General features: G+C 37.3%; 1 protein-coding gene across 1 annotated transcript in view; it reads left to right on the forward strand.

Annotated features, from left to right (window-relative positions):
• The window catches only part of LOC107563407 (astrotactin-2-like), a 299,199-nt gene extending 281,319 nt beyond the window's left edge, over positions 1–17,880 (forward strand). The window contains exons 17-20 of the mRNA XM_016248278.1: positions 1,846–2,108; positions 14,115–14,248; positions 16,114–16,262; positions 17,447–17,880. Of these exons, the coding sequence (XP_016103764.1) occupies positions 1,846–2,108; positions 14,115–14,248; positions 16,114–16,262; positions 17,447–17,880 (980 nt within the window). The remainder of the gene's footprint in view (positions 1–1,845; positions 2,109–14,114; positions 14,249–16,113; positions 16,263–17,446) is intronic.
• The last annotated feature ends 680 nt before the right edge of the window (positions 17,881–18,560 follow it).

An 18,560-nucleotide genomic window follows, 5' to 3' on the forward strand; every position in this document is an offset into this window, starting at 1 on the left:
TTGTAAATATAATTTTAAAATTTGAAGCAGGCCCACATTACAAGTGCTCATTAAATTTAAGTGCCGTTGTGGGTATAGACAATGGTATCATTAAAATGAACACCCCTAGAATAAATAAAATACAATAAAATAATGAAATAAATAAGGGTCAATGACGTGATGCTTATTTTATTGTATACAGCTCTATTTGTTTACACACAAAAAAAATCAAACACAAAATTACAAATGTTCAAATCAGTCATTGAAATATTTCAAAAATACTGCCCAAAATGAGTTAAAGTTGCACAAATAACATGCAGAAAGCAATTATGTTGTAATGATATCACTTAGAAAAAAAAGTATGTCTTTGTCAGACTCTGTTTTGTGTGTGTTTTGCTCCCCATGTGTTTCTATGCCCATACTAGCCCAGTGAGGGTTCCTGTCCCCGGGTCTAGCCCAGTGAGGGCTCCTGTCCCGAGTTTAGCCCAGTGAGGGCTCCTGTCCCCGGGTTTGGCCCAGAGAGGGCTCCAGTCCCCACGTCCAGCCCAGGGAGGGCCACAGTTCCCGAGTTAGGCCTACGGAGGGCCTCTAAAGGCTATATTCTTGCCATGGATTTTTTGGGGGGGTAGTAGGGGTCCATCCCTGGAGGCCGGGCCGAGTGCCGAGGCCAGGCTCCTCGAGCTCCCTGTTCCACCCTGGCCTTCTGAACTGTCTGCTCTGCCATGGCTTCCTAGTCTGCCTGCTCCACCATGGTGCCCCAAACTGCCTGCTCCGCCATGGTTCCCAGAGCTCCCTGCTCGGCCATGGCCCCTGTGCCACCATGGCACCCTGGACTGCCTGATCCACCCTGGAGGTATTCCCCATGTCCCAGTCCTGCACCAGCCTCCAGGGCACCTTCAGGGAGGGGGGAGTAATGACAGACTCTATTCCGTGTTTTGTGTGTTTTGCTTCACATGTGTTTCTATGCCCATATTTGGTCCTTCCTGTTCCTGTCTTTATCATTTGTTCCAGGTGATCCCTGTTTAGTTCTATTGATCCCAGGTGTGTCTCGTCATCCCCTCGTCATGTCATGTATATATGAAGTGTTCCCTGTTCTTAGTTTGACGTCTGGTATTGTATATTTCAACCTCTCCTGCTACATGTGTTTTCCTGGTTCCCTTGTGTTGGATTAATGAAGTCTCCTTGTGATGTACTCCACGTCTCCTCGTTCCTCGCTCCACACTCCCTCACAGTAGCGAACGTGACAGTCTTAGGCTATTAGGTAAAAATGTATTAGCTAATTTGACCATTTTATGACATGGTCAGGTTAGTTCAGGGCAGGTTGTCACTATATTTCAGTAGAAATTACATAAAGAATAAATATATATATAGTTTACCATAAATGCTCGTCAGTACATTCAATACTTTAACCATATTTCAAAGACAATAGAGGTAATCATGAAATGATGTATAAAGATGTACTTAAGTCTACTTAAGTTTATTCTGTATAAGTACCTTTTTTTTGTTTGCTAAAGTATACTTTTTCACATCCATTCAAAGTGTAAGGAAAGTATTAATAGTTTCAGAAGCAAAAAGTAAAACTTTTGTTGAAATTGGTATAAAAGTCTTTCAAAACCAACATGAATACAAAATAACATTTCCAAGAACTAAATTTTTCATATTCATCATCTCTCTTAATCACAATTTTCACACACTTTTCATAAATGTATAAAAGTATCCCTCCTGCTTCAGTTCCTGTGTTGATGGGCTCATTCCTATTAATAACTTTGCTTAGTTCTGATCCAGAACCGGACATGATGTGAGTCATAAATCTCTGTTATAAGACATGGTGTTCCAGTGATGTCATTCTGTCTCTCACCTTCACAGAAGTCACAGACCAGGGTGGCCGGCGGGACTTGAAAGCAGTGCCGTTCATCAGCTACCTGTCGGGCCTGCTGAAGACGCAGCTGCTGTCTGATGACCTGGTGGCCGGTGTGGAGATCCGGTGCCAGGAGAAGGGCAGCTGCCCGGCTGCCTGTCACCTGTGCAGACAAGCGGGCCGTGAGACACCCAGCCCGACACCAGTCCTCTTGGAAGTGAGTCGCATCGTGCCCCTGTACAGCCTGGTGCAGGATAACGTTACTAAAGAGGTAAATGAGGGATGAAGTCTCTTATGAAAAATGAATACAGTAAAAACAATTTAAAAGGACAGTGTTATATTTTATTATATGGTAAAATGCAATTTATTCCTGTGATCAAAGCTGCATTTTCAGCATCATTACTTCAGTGTCACATGATCCTTCAGAAATCATTTTAATATGCTGATTTGCTGCTAAAGAAACAACTAGAGCTATTTTGTAACCTTATAAATGTCTTTACTGTCACTACTGATCAATTTATTGCGTCCTTCCTGACTAAAAGTATTGAATGGTAGTGTATGCACTATAAACCCAAAAACCAATGCACTGACCTGGACATTATATGGAAACATTGTAATTATCAGGGAATTTGAAGAAGAAAGGTCAAAAGAAAATATGAAATATTTGACAGGAAATGTCTAGCTGCTTTCACTATAAACTAACTATTAATTATGTATTTTATCTCAATAAACTCCTAATTTGCTGCTTAGTATTAGCTAGTAAGGTAGTTGTAAAGGTGAGGTATGGGGTTTAAGGATTAAGGGATCTAAATGGTCATGCAGAATAAGGCACTAATATGTGCTTTATAAGTACTAATATGCTAGTAATATGCATGTTAATTAGATTTAGTTTATAGATACTTTGTATATAATGAGAAAACCTGTTTATGGCAATTTTACAAACATTTTGCAGAAAGAAAAATAGTATATTGAATCATTCTGTTATAACATAGTTGAGAATCATCTTTATACAAAGTTTGATAAAAAAAAATCTTGAAAACTAAAAATGTATTGGTGATTTTAAAAAAATCAATTGTTTTTGCCTATTCATGTTCATTCATGTATTTTTATTTTTTTTAAAGAAATTGAGTCCTGATGTCCTCTTCGATGTCCCGATGACATAGCATAACTTATGAATGAAATATTTTTTTTTTAACATTATTTTTGATGCTCTAAACCAGGGTGGCGAACGTCGGTCCTGGCGAGCCGCAGCCCTGCAGAGTTTTGCTTCAACCCTAATCAAACACACCTGAACAAGCTAATCAAGGTCTGAACGGTTATTAGGAAGCTACAGGCAGGTGAGTTTTAATTAGGGTTAGAGCTGAACTCTGCAGGGCTGCGGCTCTCCAGGACCGGAGTTCGCCACCGCTGCTCTAAACAATGTAAAGACATCGAAAAAAATTACTTTTTCCTAAAACTTTTTTCTCGGGTCTTAAGAGGTTAGAGCTGAATTATGTATAAAAAGCTGACATATTCAGCTCACATGTGGAAGGTATAAATATGAATTCCACAGATATTGTTACTTGTTGGCAGTAGATTCAGTCTCCTTTTGAGTAAATAAGTGACGTATTCTGCTGCTCCAGATGTGCCAGAAGATTGCAGGAGTGATTTTCATTACAATGAAGCAGGGTTTGTCTTTCTGAAAGGATGTTACAAACTGGGATAACTGAACTTAGAGAAAATGCAGCATGAACAATTATATACTAATATCGTAATAGAAGAATAATAACAATCTTTAAACCACCGTTTCTTGGCTGAACTGCGTGATCATAAAATCTCCTCTGTCCTTAAATGAGGAGATTGCATTAGTAGCTGCTGCACCTTCTGAGTCACTGCGTAATGGGGATATTAAATTTAGTTTTGGAACAGATTTACAAGAGCTTTCTTTTCCGCATCATCCCTCGTACTGTTGACGTCTTGAAAGGCAAGATGCCATTAACCAGTGTCTGTTATTCAGCAGTGTCAAAAGACTGACGCTGACGTCGAGACTGACTCACTTACCAAATGGCCTGCTTTGGCCCAGTGCGTACCTGACGAACAACCACTCTGGGGATCGAACCTGCTCCATAACACTGATTCCCCCAGCAGGGAGCTAAGCTACCTGCATGTGTGTGTGTGTGTGTGTGTGTGTATCTTGCTAATAACAGGAGCGTCAACAATGACAAAAGGCTCTCAATCGATAGCAGACGGTCCCTAGCGGGGATCTGTCGATTGGTAAACAAACAGGAGAGAAAAATGCAGCCGAGTTGACTGGGAAGGGCTCAGACTAAAGCGTATAGCATGCTCAGAAGATACTACGAGATTATGAGGATGATATTGATGTCATCGACTCTGGGGACGAGCCAAGGCTCCTTGAGGTCACAGCCTCCTGTCAATTAATGTAACAGGCACAAAATACCTACAGAGACAATGCTGTCATCTGAACCCAAAATGACGCCTCTTTCAACAAAGATGGGAGCGCTTCATGATTAGGACATGATGGAGAAGAAGTCAATGACCTGGTCTAGCTTTGGTCCATTGAGAACCGAACATTGACATTCCTGCGTAATCCATCTTTTTTTTTTTTGTAGTCTCACTAGTTTTATAAAGCAGGTTTTAACATCAGCTTTAAGATAATACAACTTGCTTTTGATGCAACCATCAAAACTTTACACCAGTCAGTTTGCAAATAACATGGATGGAGTTTATGAGTTTTGAGAATGTATTTTAACCTATAGTTTTTTCCATACCCTGCTGATTTTGATGCAGCCGTCAGAAGGTTTAAGGAATTAAGTTACAGCAAAAAGAGCAAATCAATGTATACAGTATTGTGTGTCCTTTTTGCCTGATTGAGCTTATTTGTCAGTCTCTTTCTAATGGAAATATGGTAATGATATGAAATTATCTGTTCATTTCCTTAAAAACACAGTACCAGAAAACAAGTCTGCAAAGGATAAAAAGCGAAATTCACAGAGCTTCTCATGTGACAGTTTTGATCCTGTTTTCATCATGGTCCCCCCCTTCGCAATCCAGCTACACACGCTTGCACATACACACTCATACACTTTTCTTTATATATTTGTGCAGGTAGGAAACTCATCAGTCATTTTAAGATTAAGAAGGATCTCTTTGGACACAGAGAAGAGAAGAAACGTTCATTCCAGCCGTTTTCTCATACATCTGGCAGTACGTTTCTAATGCATCTCTAATCTGCTGTCAAACATAGCTTTAAAGTTGACATGAAATGTAAATTCATGTAATTTTTAATCAAAATGTCATAGCTGGGTTTTCCGGTTAAAACTTTGGACTTCTCTCTGGTGACATACAGTATATGCCAGGCGTCTCCAACCATAGACTGCAAGCTTGCTGTGCAATGCTCACTCTGCAAAATCCAATTAACAACCTATGCATAGAACTGAATCCCGCCCTACATTTTTTCTTATTCAATAAACTGCCGCACTCAGATGTATGTAACAATGTAGAAGAAAAGGTCTGTCGCTACTTCCGTTTCATTGCAACTTTATTCTGAAGCATACTTTATGCAATAAACCGAATGCAGACACTTCTGGCTATACATACGCTTAATCTCCTGTGCTTTTTTTGCAATTCTGCATCTTTGGATTGCACTGCATCCTTAATTAATTTCTGACACAAGCAGGTGTTGCATTCTCAGCATTGCCACAAGGGGCACTAAAAAGTATAAACTCAAACTTTCACCTCTGTGTACTGTTGTACAGCATTTTTTGGTCTTAGTTATGCATGTTTAATATGCATGTTCAAGATCTGGCAGTACTCCGTTTTCAAGGTCAGCATTTGTTGACGGATATGCTAAAGTTGGCAAGAAATCAAAATTCTATGTATTTTTAAAGGAATTTTGTAGATCTTATTTTGAACAATTAATTTATGAATAATTAGTGTCACTCGGATGTACGTTGCAATGCAGAACAAAAGTATGTCGCTACTTCTGCAAAACTGCAACCTTAAGCCTTTATTATGGAAGCATTTCTACCATGAATGAATGAAGGAATGAATGAAGATAATTGTGACTTTTTCTCACAATTTAGACTTCTTTTTCTATATTTTATATAGAAAAATATAGAATATAGAGAGTTTATATATCAAAATCTGCCCTTTTCTTGCAATTATGAGCAATGAACTCATAATTCTGAGAAGAAAAGTTAGAATTGTTGGTAACACTTTACTTGAAGGGGTGTACATAAGACTGACATGACACCTTCATAATCATGACATGAAACATGTCATGAATATGAAGGAGGTTTTATGCATGTTTATGACAACTGTCATTAAGTGTAATTTGCTCAGTTATGTCATTTTTAATGCAAATATGACATTATTTGACCTAACCCTAACCTAACCCTACCCCTAACCATAGCCCATAACAAAGACATCTCAAACAATGTCATCTTTGCATTAAAAATTACATAACTGAGCGAATGACACTTAATGACAGTTGTCATAAACATGCATAAAAAACCTTCATATTCATGACATGTGTCATGTCATGATTATGTAGGTGTCATGTCATCATTATGAAGGTGTCATGTCAGTCTTATGCACACCCCTTCAAGTAAAGTGTAACCGAATTGTGAGATATAAACTCGCAATATTTTTTTTTATCCATTGGAGGAAAAAAAAAAAAACATCAATTGCGAGATATAAACTCAGAATTCTGAAAAAAAAAATAAGTCGTAATTTTGAGATTATAGAATTGCAAGAAAAAGAGATTAAAAAAAATCCTTTTTATTTGTTATTCTGTGATGGAAGATCAGAAACACGAAATTCTAAGGAAAAAAGTCAGATTTTTGATATCTTAATTTTATATCTTGCATTTCTGACTTTTTTTTTTTTTTTTTGACGGAATTGCAAGAAAGAAGTCTAAATTATAGGATACAAATTGCAATGATGTTTTTAATTTTTTATCCTGTGGCAGAAACAAGCTTCATTCTTCATTGTAGAAAAGATTAGATGTAGATGAAGATTTTGTAGATGATACATTTTTCATCATTAAATTGAACTAGTTCAAGTAATGAGATGTTACAATATAATAGCACTGATTGATATAAATGAGGTCATGATTAACGATCAATCTAAATCAATGAAGGCTTGTAAAACAAAGTATTCAGTCACTACAGCGAAACAGCAAAAGTTTTTCTTGTTCACAAACTGTCTGGCATCATACTAACTCACACTGCCAAGCACTTTTTATTTGCCCTCCAAGTTTTGCTGGCAATTTTGCTTAAAGTTCTGAATTTTTTGTGTCGCTCTGCAAAACTTCCTAAAAGCAATTCCCCGAAAATCAGCTTAACAAGTGGAGTGTTATATTTTGTGTGTGTTGAAGATAGCCTTCACTGTAATTGAGTATACAACTTATTATAGGAATAAAACTGCTCAGCTAGGGAATCGCCAAAGGTATGCCACCAATCCGATCATGGTACAGTCTCCACTTTCCAAAGAAGACAATTATAGATACTGCCCTTACAGTTTGTATTTAACCCAAGGCAATATGCTGACAGAAATAAATTTTCCAGGGAATGCTATAGCCATGGATTTTGCTAGTCATTTAAGTGGATAGAGAAAGCAAATCGAATCAGCTTATAGACGCCCTGTAGCCAGTTTGCTGCTTTTCAATGATGTGCACTTTTATTTGCATTCGTCGTGTCCCCTTATGAACCCTGGATTCAATCGAAGCCATAGCTCTCTTCCTGGAAGATGGTTATAGGTGTTCCTAGAAACAGGAACATTTCTTTCACTACATTATGCCGAATGATCGGAATGACCTGTTTGCTGAGGTTTTGGGTCATCAAATGAATCAATTCCTCGGGCCAGCTGGCTAATGTTTGCACATATCAGATGCTGATTGGGGACAGTAATAGGGTGAGCTCAGATGAGTTACAAAAGTTAATAGCATTTAGACATCATGATTGCCCCGCATCTTGTCATTGGGAATGGGTTTCTCTGAGGTGTAGGGAGTTAAGAGGTTTTGTGGAACTCATGGGTCATCAATGGTTTTAAAAAAAGAAAGCAAACATCTGTCGTAAACAGTTTCCCTAAAAGTGTATTTGTTTATAGTTTACATTTATAGTGCACAACCCACTTCAAGTTTTCAGAAAGCTTGGTTTGAATTTTGTAGGAGGCAATATTTATTAAAGTGAAATCAAAGAAAAGTGTTTGAGTAAATGTAATTAGTTACTGTACTTAAGTGTCTTTTTGGCTACTTTGTAGTTTTACTGAGTATCAAAGATATCAGCAACTTTTACTGTCTAATTGACTACATTTTTGAAAGAATATGAACTCTTCACTTCACTACATTTGTGATGATTAATGCAATTACTCATTAAATTTTGCATGGCAACTTTTTCTGCAACGTTTTATTTCTGCTACAAAAGTGATATCGCCATCTACAGGCCATTGAATGTACTACATTTTATGCGGTTTGCCCTTACTCACTCAAACTTGTCAACAAGGCCACTTTATGCAATTTTGAGGGCATTAGGAGGTAGTTGTGAACCTCATGTGTTTCATATATGAGACAAGGACATAGATGAGACCTTTTTGAAGGATATTGGTTTACTTATGCCCTTTTAAGTATTTGAGCTTAACTGAGATTTCAGTGCTCTAAGACGTTTAAGAGGATGTTGTGTCGACCTTGATTTATTGCAATTTATTGCAATTTTGTGTTCAGTTTTTTTTGTTGTTGTTGTTGTTCAAGACTTTAACTCAAGTAGTATTGGAATTGGACTTGTAAATTGTAATGGATTAATTTTTGCTGTAAGTTATCTGTACTTTTACTCAAGTCTGGTTGACAGGTACTCTTTCCGGAAAAGTTTAAGTTCATGATTAATACTGTAAAATTGCTTGCTTTAAAGCAATGTTATATATAAATAATAGGGATGTACCAATGTATCGGCCAATAATTGGTATCGGCCTACAAAAGCAATTATATCGGTTATCAGCCGATTGTTTAAAAACACCCAAGATCAGGGACGATTTTATCCTGTCAATCAAAAGTCGGAAGAAAAAAAAAAACGTGTCAGACAGCAAGTTGCATGAAAAAAAAAGTTTATTGTGTTGAATTTAGGGCTGTCCAAGTTAAATAAATAATAACACATTAATGCAGCTATATGAATTTGACCCTATGAATCACCTGTAGGTCAAGCAAGGGTTGCCAGGTTGTAGGTTAGCTATAAAAACACTAGAGGGAGCTTAATTACTGTTAATTTTGTATGTTTGAATAAATCTGTCAAGAAGACAAGTTTTTATGAAAACTACTTAATGCAATCGAGTTGTATACATATGCGACCCGTGCTGGCAAAAGTTGGAAGAGTTGGAACGTGCATGGGCTAATTTTGAGCTACAGGCAAAAAAAAAAAAAGTCTTATTTATAACAACAAAGATTAAATAATAAAAAAAGCTATATTGTGATTATTCATATAGTAATGATTATTAAGAAAAGAACTGGAGGAAAAGATGCAATGTTACTAGGTGATTATTGCTTTGGAACCTTCAAAAAACTTGAACCCCCTTTTTCTCGAAATGGACTTTGTTGACTCTATCGACTTCAAACGGGTGTCACTCGGTCATTTTTTTTGTCCCATTTCAACAACTTGTTTAACATTTTGAAGGTCTTTTAATTAATCATTTTTGAAAATTTGCATATTATGACTCATTTTGCCAGCACAGGTCATATGTTTTTTTATTCAAGTGTGATGATTATATCTGAAAATTAATAGCATTGCAATAGTAATAGTTTAATTTTAACCTATTATATACCAAATGAGAGGGCTCCCTGGCCTGCATAGTTTACAACATTGGTTGGGAGAGATTTTTTTTCTCTCATTAAGAAAACAAGACTATCGGTATCTGCAGATATCATTTTGAATCGTATGAGGCTGAGAAATGTAGTATCGGTGCATCTGAAATAAATAAACATGATGTGACTGGAGTGCCGAATTGCACAGCTTGTACAAGCATATCCTTATCACTATGATCAGATTCTTTCTTAACTGCTATTTTCTCACCACTGTCATTTTTGTTTTGGTTTTTAATTGGTTTTTGAGAGGAAAGTGTGCAACACATTTTGACATGCATGTAAACTTCCTTTGCAGCAGCATGGGCAGTTTCAGGAAGTTTGTTAGTAAACTGCTGCTCAGGTATTTAAAACTTATTTTTAGTGAATAACAAAAAAGAACTTCACTGCCAGTACATCAGGGTCTTTAGGGTTCCCCGTCGTACACCCTTTCTGTCTGACCGCCGTTAGATCTCCCTTCATCACATACACACACACACACAAACAAACACACAGACAGAGACATAAAAATACACATCCCTAATTACCCTCCCTGTTTACGTAGTCAAAATTGGCTTAGGTTACTCTGCATACATAAACAAAGCCATAATCGTTTTGTCTATTTTTCACATGTGCAGTTGAGCAGTCAAGCGTGATTTTTCTAGGAAACCGCTGGTGGTAAATGTGTGTGCACGTTTGCGGCTCTCTGTTTGTCCATGAGCGGGGCTGCACTCATCAGCATTGATATTTCATGTTTTCTGATCATCTGTTTCCCATTTGCAGAAACTTTTTTATAACCCTTATCGCAATTGCCAAATGCCACTCTAATGGGCATATTTGTTAAACCTTCAATTTTCTTTCACTTTCATAGCATTGGCTGGTAATGCATGATTCAACATCAAGAACAGCTCCTTCACGTAGACTCTTGGATTCATAGCCAACACACACCGCAAAATGTGCCCTTCCTTCACCTCCAAATAATTTTTTTAACTAGTTTTATATGCAGCACTTCTGTGGGTTTGTCACACTGTTGTTTTACATTGTTTTACTGCTCATGCCTTATGTTTCTGTGGAAAAGCTTTCTCATTTAATCAATGGTTTCTCTCCAGGGGCCTTCCTTACTTAAGGGTTACTACCAGCATATACTGTCTCGTGGATTACAATAAATGGCATTTCTTTACTTAGTGTTTTTACTTTACTTATTTCTTAAATCAAGATACATTTACTTGAAAAGCAAAATGTCTTAGAATATGAAGTCTTCAAAATAAAAATATGTCACTGGGGTAAGAAAAATAAACCTAATTCAAAGGATAACTTTGAAAACAAGATTATTTTTCTTACCCCACTCTTTTAAGCATAAAGTCAGTTCATTTAGAAACAACTTCTCAGAAAATAAGACTTAATATCTCAAGTAAATGTAATTTATCTTAAATGTTTAGATGTTTATACTGGAAAACAAGACAAAAAATACTAACTAACTAACTAAATGAATGAATGAATAAATAAATCATTTTCTTAATAGTTTTGTTCAACACAATGTATCTTGATTTAACAATGTTTAGATATTTGTAATGAGATTTTTTTTCTTTTTTTTTTTTTGCAGTGTGTATCAGCTATTGTATTACATCTTAGCAGTAAAATGCTAGTTATATTACTTAATTTATTTACTGGTTTTAATGTTTTGGTTCATATCCATTAGTTTAAAATAGGAGGGGAAAAGCCAACACACACCGCAAAATGTGCCCTTCCTTCACCTCCAAATAATTTTTTTAACTAGTTTTATATGCAGCACTTCTGTGGGTTTGTCACACTGTTGTTTTACATTGTTTTACTGCTCATGCCTTATGTTTCTGTGGAAAAGCTTTCTCATTTAATCAATGGTTTCTCTCCAGGGGCCTTCCTTACTTAAGGGTTACTACCAGCATATACTGTCTCGTGGATTACAATAAATGGCATTTCTTTACTTAGTGTTTTTACTTTACTTATTTCTTAAATCAAGATACATTTACTTGAAAAGCAAAATGTCTTAGAATATGAAGTCTTCAAAATAAAAATATGTCACTGGGGTAAGAAAAATAAACCTAATTCAAAGGATAACTTTGAAAACAAGATTATTTTTCTTACCCCACTGTTTTAAGCATAAAGTCAGTTCATTTAGAAACAACTTCTCAGAAAATAAGACTTAATATCGCAAGTAAATGTAATTTATCTTAAATGTTTAGATGTTTATACTGGAAAACAAGACAAAAAATACTAACTAACTAACTAAATGAATGAATGAATAAATAAATCATTTTCTTAATAGTTTTGTTCAACACAATGTATCTTGATTTAACAATGTTTAGATATTTGTAATTAGATTTTTTTTCTTTTTTTTTTTTTGCAGTGTATATCAGCTATTGTATTACATCTTAGCAGTAAAATGCTAGTTATATTACTTAAATTATTTTACTGGTTTTAATGTTTTGGTTCATATCCATTAGTTTAAAATAGGAGGGGGAAAAAAAGAGTACCTTTCATTCTTAAGCACTATTTTGGGGATAATTCACTGAACTTTATCTCATGGTTATTGTATATATATAAACCATTTTTGTAGAGTTTCCAGTAAAAACAACTGTATGGTAATACATACATACTGTTTCCGTGATTTGGGTCACGCCGCCCACCCCACACTTGCACCTCTCCATTCACTCTCTGTTTTGACTTCCACGACTCTGTGCCTCTGCCAGGCATCTCTCATGCAAGTCATTATACCACAATGGATTGCAGTCTTTCCGACAGCATTAGTTGGGAGATTTTTTTTTCGTTTGTTCATAGTGCATTAACTAATGTTAAGAGATGCAACTCTAAATTTGTTAAATGTATTAGTATTCTGAAACCTTGTAGCCAATCAGAGGTTCCACATCGAAACTAACAATTAACTATACTAATACAGCATTTATTAACCTTCGTTATAGTTGGACTCTTATTGTAAAGTGTTCATATAATCTGAAAAGTCATTCTCAAAGATGGCCATCTTTAAATATCTACACAAAGGCCATAGCATTGAAATTACATACTCTCACATTTTATTTGCTTCAATTTGATGATCAGTACTGGGGATAACGCATTACCAGTAACACAAGTTATCTAATCAGATTACTTTTTCAAGTAGCTAGTAAAGTAACACATTACTTTTTAATTGATATGAAAATATCTGAGTAACCTTTTCAAATAAGGAATGACAACTCTCCTGCCCCCATGTTGAGAGAAATCGGGAGTAAGTGAGTTGGAGTATGGAGGAGTTGTTTGCTTTATGTAAACATTATGTTACTGTAGTTCTAGGCTAAATGTGAACATGCATTTACTCATCTCACTTGCCCAAAAACAGATTCAGTATTTCTCAAAATGAATAAAAGCAGGGAAATGCAAACCTGCAGTAATTAAATATGTTAAATAACACAAAAATGTATTTATTTATATATTTAATCCCATTTTATTAACCAGTGTCAGTGCTGATCATGCTAATAAGCAAAAATTACTTTATATAAACATAACATGTTTCTTTTTTTATTTTATTTTCTTCTCCTGCTCTTTCTTCTCCTGCATCCTTTTCTTAATCCAGAATGGCAGCACAGTTGAAAGGTTTGTTTAAACTGTGCCCTCTACAGTACAGACATGAATTTGCATTTCCTTCAGGATGAGGCTTATTCATTTCACATTTCACAGTTATGAAAGGGTTTTTACATTTGCCAAAAACAGAACTTTTTATATCAAAAACAAGCAAGCCCAGCTCAGATGAGAAAAAGAAACACAAAAGTAATGTAATGCATTACTTTCCATAAAAAAGTAATGCCATTAGTTACTTTTTAAGAGAGTAACACAGTATTGTAAAGCATTACTTTTAAGTAACTTTCCCCAACACTGTTGATGATTATTTAATCAAAATAACAAAATATGGCCTCACACCAGACAAGAAGCGCAACATTGCAACTAGGACAACTTACAGGTATCACACATCGGATGTGTCACGTTCAATTCAAAACAGTTAACCTAATCACCAAACAGGCAAACGTTCACTTCAACCAGTCGACCTCAGTTGGAAAGACAGCTTTAGAATGAATCACAACCTCTTGTCTCACTGTGTGCTGTCCTTCGGCTGTGTCTCAGTTGCCCCCTCCTTCTCTGCCCCACACTTGTCTTATTATTGCCCCAGAGATGGAGTCTCTTGACATTCACATGTGGGCTGACCTTTTTTGGTACAGCTTCCAATTAAATCTTGACAGGTTCTTGTCTAAACAAAGCGCCCTGAGATCGCATTACCCTGCGTAACTTCACAGAGTTACACCACTTTTTGAGTGGAGGTGGCAGAGCGTGATGTTGGCGACTCCTGGTGACTCATCGAGTACGGCGGAAGGACGTTTGCTCATGGAGATAATTGCGTTTCTCTCACCTGTGCCATTTATTTTGCAGGCTTTCAAAAGTGCCACGATGAGCTCATACTGGTGTGCGGGGAAGGGTGATGTCATCGAGAACTGGTGCCGCTGTGACCTAACAGCGCTTGGCAAAGACGGGCTTCCCAACTGCAGCCCCCTGCGGCGGCCCGTGTAAGTTACCCTGAACGGGTGTCATGAAAGCACCTTTATGCAATACTTGATTCATGGCATCACTTTTTGGCAGAATGTTAAGGCATCCTAGACTTTGGTAAGACAAATGATGCCGCCTCATCTTCACTCCCAAATTGTGAGGCAGTGTCTCATCAAGGCAATTGTTTGATGACTCAGTATGTCCATTGCATTACATGTCACATAATGAAAAATGTACATAGCATTTGTACAAAAACACTTTCTTAAAATGTAAGGGCGAACTAAACTACTGTGTGTGTGTTTTTGAAAGAAATGTAAGGGTTTTTATTATTTATTAGCTCTAGAAAGGGGAATATTTATGACGAATTATAACTGGTTATGATTCATAATAAATATTTAGATTATATCTTCGAATTAACTGTAGCAGAATCAATATTACAATTATTTGATCTGTCCGTCCACCGAGCAGACAATATAATCATTTATCAATTCAAGGAATGTTTATTTTTCTGGCCACGGAACAATAAACTGTCCTTCTTTGTGCAGTGCTCGCAGTAATCTAGCAAAATGTAGCAAGGGTTCACACATTCATTGACTTCGAACTGTGAGCAGCAAACGATTAACTACTCAATAAATGAAACTATATCTAACATATAACTAACTAAAACATATATACACAGAATGAAACAAAGTAAGGAAAAGAGAGAGAATAGAAAAGAATGGCAGTATTTCACAGCACTTAACCACAACCTTTGAAAATCACCAAAGAATCCAATAATCACCTTAAAAGGGACTGAAATTTAAACACACATCTGAATAATTTTAAGCGGTTACTTGCATTGGGTTCGATTGCTGAAGAAGAGTAACATTGATACCAAGAAACAAACATTTGGAATAGATTAAACCAAAGATACATACATACACCTGAATATCAGTGTTTTATGGCTTTAACTAATACAAATAACTAGTGGTAACTCAGCTAATCGAATAGGGGAACGTACAAACAACACATGCAATATACCAGATAAAATTATAACTGATTAATTATAGTCTAAATAAAGAAATGTCTTTATGTGTGTGTGTTTGTGTGTGTGTTAGTTTGCTTGGTCGGTCAGGCCAATTGCCTGGCCATTTTCAGCTCTTTTGGACAGTGTTTGAAGTCAGATGGGGGAGATGATAGTGGGGGCTGGTTAGAATCTCCTTGACGGCGAGGAACCATTTGGCAATTTAAAACCCCTATACAAACGTAAAGTCTCTGACCAGAACTGTAATTTATATGCAAATGTCAAAAGGCTAAAAGGGTCCCTTAAGCCATAAACACCCAAAGATCATGCATGATTCTACGCAGACGCTACAGAAATCTCTTCTGCTCACCAAGAAAAAAACAGAAATATCGTTTTTTTTTTTACTTTGTATTTTTTATGTATTTACTGTCACTTTTCACTTTAGCACTTTAATCATTTTATTCAGGAAGGACACGTTAAAGTATTACTTTAAAAAAATATACAAATAAAAATATAAATACAATTCACAATTTAGACAGTCCTCTTTTGTGAATGAAATAAACATTCAATTTCATTTTGTTATGAACTGGCCAGCAAGATCCAAACTGATCCCAAAAAAGCACAGATTTTGCAGCCATATTTGTGTCATTGTCTGAAATGAGGGCAGAGAGCTTGTGCAAAAATCTTTGCAATTAATTTTTAGTGAATTCCCCAAGGTATCTTAACAATGCTGCATACTGTTTAAAATAACCTTTGATTCAGAGTCATGTCTACGATGCCTTAAAATGCCCCCTGCTCAAGCAAATTAGTGGGTTTTGGAAAGGAGCCATTCTGTCAAATCGTACTAATATGCACATAATGTTGGCTTTTTAATTTTCAAAGATTGAGACTGGCTCCACACCTGGAACCCTCCAGTACGATGGTGGCGCTGGAATGGATTGATGTTGAACCTCTGATTGGCTACAAGGTTTCAGATTACATCATTCAACATAAGCGAGTCGAGGACCCATCAGAGGCGGAAATCTACACAGGTAAGCACAACTCACAGGCTTCTGAACAATATTACAGAGAACAGCACCTGCTTCACTCAACTGTAAAAAAAATATGTACAAAAACGGCTTCTTAAAATATAAGGGGAACTATACTACTGTGAACAAAGGACTAAGTTCTTACTGATGTTGTCTGGATCAAGTTTATTCACTCTTTTCTAACACTGGCATCAAAAGGAAGGCAATGGAAAGACTGTTTTTTTCACAACTTGGCACTGCACAGCATCTTGTTGTCTTCAGAGCCATCTTTATTGTTTGGTTTCTCCATAGACCTGCGCGTTCGCCTCTCTCGTAAACACTACATGCGTGAATCAGTGGGCGGTGCTAAACAGGCAATGATGTAGAAGCAGGCGTTAATCTTCTTCTGCGGAGGCAGTGTTAAGCCACACTGTTACATCATAGAGTCGTACATTCCAAAAACTTGCTTTTGGCAGACTGGCTTCAATATAAGCTGTTTTTAGACTAACAACAAAGTTTTGAGTTCTGAAACTTACAGGATGTTTTTGTACTGCAAAGACCTCTTATACGTGAAAATATCAAGGGAATTTTGTTTCATGACCCATAAGTCTCTTATGCTTATTAATTTATTTGATAAAAATACAGTAAAAACAATAATATTGTGAAATATTGTTAGTTTAAAACAAATGTTTTCTATTGTAATATAGTTTCAAATGTAATTTATTGCTGTGATCAAAGCTGAATTTTCAGCATCATTACTCCAGTCTTCAGTGTCACATGATCCTTCAAAAATCATTCTAAAATGCTAATTTGGTGCCCAAAAACATTTCTGATTATTATCAATGTTAAAAACAGTTAAATTTCAGGAACTTGAGCTGCGTCGAGACGCTGTGGGAACGCCTTCAGCGTGACCACGCTCTGAATCACGTGTGTAATCAGTCCAATGGATGGGCTCGACGTCACGGATGGGGTGACATAGTGACCAGGAAGCTATGAAGGCATATGCAGTGGAAACAGTGGCAGCTTCTGTCATCCAGCGAAGCGCTCTGTGTGTGTATTTCTTATTAACATTGTCTGTCACTATTACAAATAAGTCAGCAATGCCTAAGGCAAAAGATAAGTCCAAGGGTGGGCATGATAAAAGCAAACATCAGTTTAGGCTGTCAGCCTTTGCGTTGTTTGTTTGGGGGCAAAGCATGCTGAGTCAGCTCTCGAGGGATCTGACTGTTCGTATTACAAGCGCCTCTCGCTGCGGACGCTTCGCTCCCGGAGGGCTCTCTTCGAGGAGGGAGCCCTTGCCAGCGTTCCTCATGGCTCAGGCCCCACTGCTGCCAAGGCAGAGCAGCGGCGGCGGTCGTGGGGATCGCAAATGGATCTGGAGGGAATGGAGATGGGCGAGTCCTTTTCTTCTTCCTTGACCACCAGATCCAGCGCCCCCTCCCAAGGTTTGGAAGCACGCTCCGAGGGAGCGTTTTCTTCCCCCCGAGGTGAGGGCTTGATGCTCAGATTATTGTCCTCCGAGGATGGCCAGGTCGAGAGGGTCGACGAATCCCCTCAGTCCACCCAGTATGAGGAGTTAGTGGAGGGATTAACTCGTTCTGTGGCCAAATTAAATCTGGAATGGCCCACTGAGACGGTCTAAGCTGCTCCCTCCATGCCGGGGCTTACCGTTCTTCCCCGATCTCCACACTGAGGTGTTGAGATCGTGGGCGAGAATATTCTCGGCCCACCTCTTTAGTCCATCATTAGTTGATTATTCCAATGTTGTGAGACTAAGTCCCAATCCCAATTCTACACCCCTACCCCTTGACAGCAGAGTGTCAAGGGGTAGGGGTGAAAATATTCCCCTAAGAATTGGGACACCACTACTATGCTGTCACACGTCATCATACGTGTCACACATCATCATACGTCGTCTAGCTCCTACAATACACAAACCTATACTGGTGTGCATTAGAGCCTCTAATTACCATTCTATATTAATGCGCTGCTTACTGACACACACATATATATATATATATATATATATATACTGTATATACAGTATCATAGATCGCGCAGCTCATACAGCCAGGAGAAAAGAAACTTGTCAATGCTGCCCCACGACTTTTATTAATAACAGTTTAAATACTGAATCGCTACATTATATTTTCCAGCAACGAGAGGATAAAATCGCAGTTTTTTAAGTAAACTCACACTAAAAAGAGAAACACACAGACGCGCATACACGCATCTTTCATCTTTCATCTCTCTCTCTCTCTCTCTCTCTCTCTCTCTCTCTCTCTCTCTCTCTCTCTCTCTCTCACTCTATATATTTGTGAA

Source organism: Sinocyclocheilus grahami, unplaced genomic scaffold, assembly GCF_001515645.1.
Source record: "Sinocyclocheilus grahami isolate Dianchi unplaced genomic scaffold, SAMN03320097.WGS_v1.1 scaffold873.1, whole genome shotgun sequence".
NCBI classification, from domain to species: Eukaryota; Metazoa; Chordata; class Actinopteri; order Cypriniformes; family Cyprinidae; genus Sinocyclocheilus; species Sinocyclocheilus grahami.